Source organism: Ptychodera flava, chromosome 10 (genome assembly GCF_041260155.1).
Source record: "Ptychodera flava strain L36383 chromosome 10, AS_Pfla_20210202, whole genome shotgun sequence".
Lineage (NCBI taxonomy): Eukaryota > Metazoa > Hemichordata > Enteropneusta > Ptychoderidae > Ptychodera > Ptychodera flava.
Window position 1 is genome coordinate 36,795,813 of NC_091937.1, and position 4,301 is coordinate 36,800,113.

General features: G+C 38.9%; 2 protein-coding genes across 2 annotated transcripts; both read right to left on the reverse strand.

Annotated features, from left to right (window-relative positions):
- Window positions 1-203: 203 nt before the first annotated feature.
- LOC139142677 (uncharacterized) lies at window positions 204-3,946 on the reverse strand. Its single transcript, XM_070712735.1, has 2 exons — window positions 3,151-3,946; window positions 204-2,145 (listed from the first exon to the last, which is right to left on the reverse strand). Exons 1-2 carry the CDS (start codon window positions 3,773-3,775, stop codon window positions 2,102-2,104), a joined length of 669 nt encoding a protein of 222 aa, XP_070568836.1. The 5' UTR covers window positions 3,776-3,946; the 3' UTR covers window positions 204-2,101.
- Window positions 1,728-2,054, reverse strand: LOC139141635 (complement C1q tumor necrosis factor-related protein 4-like). Its single transcript, XM_070711226.1, has one exon. The coding sequence runs from the start codon at window positions 2,052-2,054 to the stop codon at window positions 1,728-1,730; it is 327 nt and encodes a 108-aa protein (XP_070567327.1).
- Window positions 3,947-4,301: the final 355 nt, after the last annotated feature.

Here is a 4,301-nt window from a genome sequence, read left to right on the forward strand (position 1 = left end):
TGTAAAAATGAAAGCTCCCTATTCAAGCGTCTATAAATACACAGATTTAGCTTTCTTTGTATCGAAGAAAAAAAATAGTTTCCTGATAGACGTGAACTATGTACAGTGAATCAACATTATCACAGAACAAATATATGAACAATGAAGGAGAAAAAGTAAATCTTTACGAAGCCAGTGCTAACATAAGACACCCTCGGTTGATATATAATGCTTTATTAGCAATATCATAGTCCAGCGTATTAAAATGTAATAAACAATAGCATTACAAAAAAATTGTGCTGAGCCCTACATACCTTTAACCCTGTCCTACCCCTGGGAACGGATATTTTCGCTAGCCCCTAAGCTTGAAGTCATAGAGGTGGTGAACCCTATTCATATAAAGTAGGGATAGCGGATCATATACAAATGTACGTACGCGTGTTTAGCACCTACTCTGTCAAGGTCACTCCGTTCTGGATCTTTCGGATGAACGGAGCCTAGCGAACTGTAAAAATTCGTGCGATTTTCAAATGATAATTTCGTACACATCTTCAGATAAAAATTCCATTATACGTGACCGTGACTTGAAGCGAGCACTCTTCAAATAAAACAAACTCACGATATTATACAAACGAAAGCCTTGATTCGTTGTGACTACTGATCAGGGAAAGTGTGAAATATTTAAAGATCGGTAATCAACGGAAAGGCGAAAACAGTCCATTAAATTGGTCAAACTTCGCCAATTGCGCGTTATGATTTGCCTATTATCCAGCAAGCGCGTGTAATAAATGACGTCAGCATGGAAATGATTATATGGTTTCAAGGGTGGCCACTGAGAGCGATGTAACCGCCATTTCAAATTGACCAGACTCATATATTTCTGAATTCCTTGAGGCAAGATATCTCTGTATCATTTAATGAGACTAATATTCTACAATGGGTTATACACAGTTGGCAACGAATCGGTGACGATAGGATCAGACTTGGCGACTCAGCGTGAGGAATTCAGGACTAAATTTAAATTAAATTCACTGTATATCATGGGTATTGTATTCAACGACGTTTACACGAAAATGGCTTCAACTTTTGAAAACTTTCCTAGAATTTTTTTCGTGAAACAGACATAGTTTCTCATTATTCTCCAGGCCTAAAACAAATTGAAACACTTGCCATCACAATGCATTTTGTAGAATATGCAAATGCATTCTACTCTAGACCAAACTTCGGTTTTCAATAACAAAATACCGTTTCAGTCGTTTTCGATAACAACGTACATCATTCAAACCATACACTCATGACATGTCTAATTAAGCTATTTAATTCTATATAATATTTCGAATTTAGGGAGAACACGATTGGAACTAATTTGGGATAATTGGATGGTGAAGTAATGTCCATTTAATGTACAAATGTAATCTCATCTGCTTTTCTTTTTACATTATACACTTGCTTTTGTGAGTAATTTGCGATACTGCAACATTTAGCTATACGGCATCTAACACTTTTGAGACATTTGAAAAATATGAAAATCCAATTATCCCAAATTAGTTCCAATCGTGCTGGAGAAACTGTTTTAACAGAAAGAACGAAAATAATGGCGTATACATTAAAAGTTACAGTTCAGCTTATGAAGGTTGAGAGTCATATATTTTGCTCACACATTTTACACTCACATTACTTCGTTACTTTAATGTGTAAAATACGATAGTAATTTCACAGCGCTGGTTGACGACTGCATCGTACTTGTTTCACATGACGTGGTCTGGGTATATCAGGTGGCCGTTAAATGTGGTATAGTTGTTCATAATGTTACCGTAGAGGGCGAAGTGTTCGGAGGGTCCGAGCAAGAGCCACACCCTGTCTCCTCTTTTGAGATGAAGCATGGCACTCTGGGTCTGCATCACTTTGCGGTCACTAGCGTCGGTCATCATGGAGATAACTGGCTCTTCGTTCAACATCAAAGAGAGGCCGATGTACTTGTGGTCGTAGGTTCGCATAGTGAAGGAGAAGTAGTAGATGCCAGGGATGGGAGTGACAAACACACCCGTTTCTGCGTTGAAGCCTTCGCCCTTCATAACGTGTTGCTTGTGGAATGTTACTCTTTGTGGTTTGTCTTTTTCCCCTAGCAACGTCTGTGTTCGGGATGCTGAAAATGAGCACTTCTCGCTGTGAAGAAGAAATGTGCGACATTCAGGAATGTAGAGTGAGCTTTGACATTTGAAAAGTAATATCTATTTCGGTATAAAATTGATGTTTGATTAATAACGATGGTTTGCTACCTTTCTGATTTGAACAGATTAGCGTTCGACAATTGCTTTCACAATCTGGCACTCGCAGTAGCAAAAGTGAAAATCGTAACTCGGACAAAGAAAGTTACGGACAAATTTTCACTTGCTTTGGCCAACTCAATTAAAGAGAAGTAGCGTACTGACCATTATTACGTTTTCAACTATTATTTAATTTTTATCATTTAAACTCGACCGACTCCACAAGATAAGTTTGCTCATACGATTTTCAAAACCGCCCATCGTCATTTAGAAGGCATATGTCAAAGTTTCATCTTGCGTATTCATGGAGTTCCGAGTACAAGCTTTACAAGTGAATCAGTGTTGATAATAATCCACTGCATAGATTCAATATCGCTTTGAACACCAATAACAATGCCTACATATTGTATTGAAATTCTACTGTTTGCCTGGAATGTGCTTTCTGCAATGAGATGCTGTATAACAGATTTAACAGAAAAACAGTGATCTTGTACATTTAGCATATCTTCCACCATCCATCCATCTATCGTTCCGCCATCCATCATCCATCCATCCATTAAACCATCCATCCATCAACCCATCCAACCATGCATGCATACATGCATACATACATACATACATACATACATACATACATACATACATACATACATACATACATACATACATACATACATACATACATACATACATACATACATACATACATACATACATACATACATACATACATACAAGGGGACAAAAACAGTAGAAACGCATGCATGACATCCATTTTCGCATTTAACTTCATTACATGCCACTCAAATTTGAAATTCAAAGAAGATCATAGCTTTTAGATCAGTGTGTATTTTAAATACAAACCACTCATATTTGTTACTATTCAAATAGATGTCTTACTTACACATCATTGTCAAATCCATAGCTGTTTCTTTCAAGATGGATTCTTCCATTGCCATTGGCTCCCTTCTGAAACGCCGTAGAACGGATCTTCTGACGAGCCTCTCTGAAGGCATTGCCTCTGCTGTGACGTTCAGCATGTTTTCGATTATTCTGAGTTTCATCATGTCACGGTCCCTGCTAGAAGGCTCGGGGACAGGCTCTGTGATGTTTGGCATAATTTCACGTATTTCGTTTTCACTTAGCTTCATAGTCCAGTCTTCCATGCCATCGTCTGTTTTGTTCAACCAAGGAGCACCCTCACACGAGCAAGACTTCTCAATCTTCTCCTTCATCTCCGAAATGGCTCGGTTGTGCTCGTCTTCACCTCGTGACATTCTGTCCATTGTATCAAGGGCTCTGTTCAGAAGATCCTCCATTTTCAAAACTTTTGCTTCCAAATCGTTCAAACGATTAACCATATTCTCGGTTAATCGGTCATGAGTTGTTGGCTTTTCGTAGCCATGCGTTGTTGATACACCAGTCGATGTTATCTGAATCGGGATTTGGTTAGGCGACTCCGCGTTTGAAACGCATTCCATCGAGAGTACGACCAGCTGAACAGCTACTAAAAGGCGTACAAACGTCATTTTGATACTAGCCCCTTGTATTCTTGAGTTCAAGAGCAGCGTTTGCTGAGAAAGTGCCTCTGTAGCACAAAGCACCTGAATTTATAGAAGGGGCAGAAACATCCGGCCGGGAGTGGGGCGGGTAAATATTTTGCTTATCTGCCACAAGCTGAGTCAGTGCTCGCAAATCGTAACCCCACATGATAAATATCCGTGTCCCCGTTTATGTACATTTATACATTCTGGGTACACGATACTTTTTCAAAGAAAGCGATGTGATGCGTTGATGGCAAAACCAATCAACATGTCTACACGCTATACTCACATGGGCAAATGCATTAAATGCCAGGGGTCACTCGTATACTTCTGTGAACTGGGATCTGAAAGTTAGAATGTTCAGACCTCTAGCTGTGCCTCTTTTAGAGGGTACACAAAAACATATTTTTATTTTTTCACAGGAACAAGTGCATATTCCTTTTTGTCGTCGAGTAATTTGACGTGGTATTCTTCAATTTTAATGTGGAAAGACTCACTTTTACGAAGAAGA

Excerpts from the sequence above, each read along its gene's own strand:
- LOC139141635 (XM_070711226.1), bottom strand. The coding sequence starts at position 2,054 with ATGAAGGGCGAAGGCTTCAACGCAGAAACGGGTGTGTTTGTCACTCCC.
- LOC139142677 (XM_070712735.1), bottom strand. The coding sequence starts at position 3,775 with ATGACGTTTGTACGCCTTTTAGTAGCTGTTCAGCTGGTCGTACTCTCG. Across the intron at positions 2,146-3,150 it reads TATGGATTTGACAATGATGT|CGAGAAGTGCTCATTTTCAG; the intron begins GTAAGTAAGACA and ends TCTTCTTCACAG.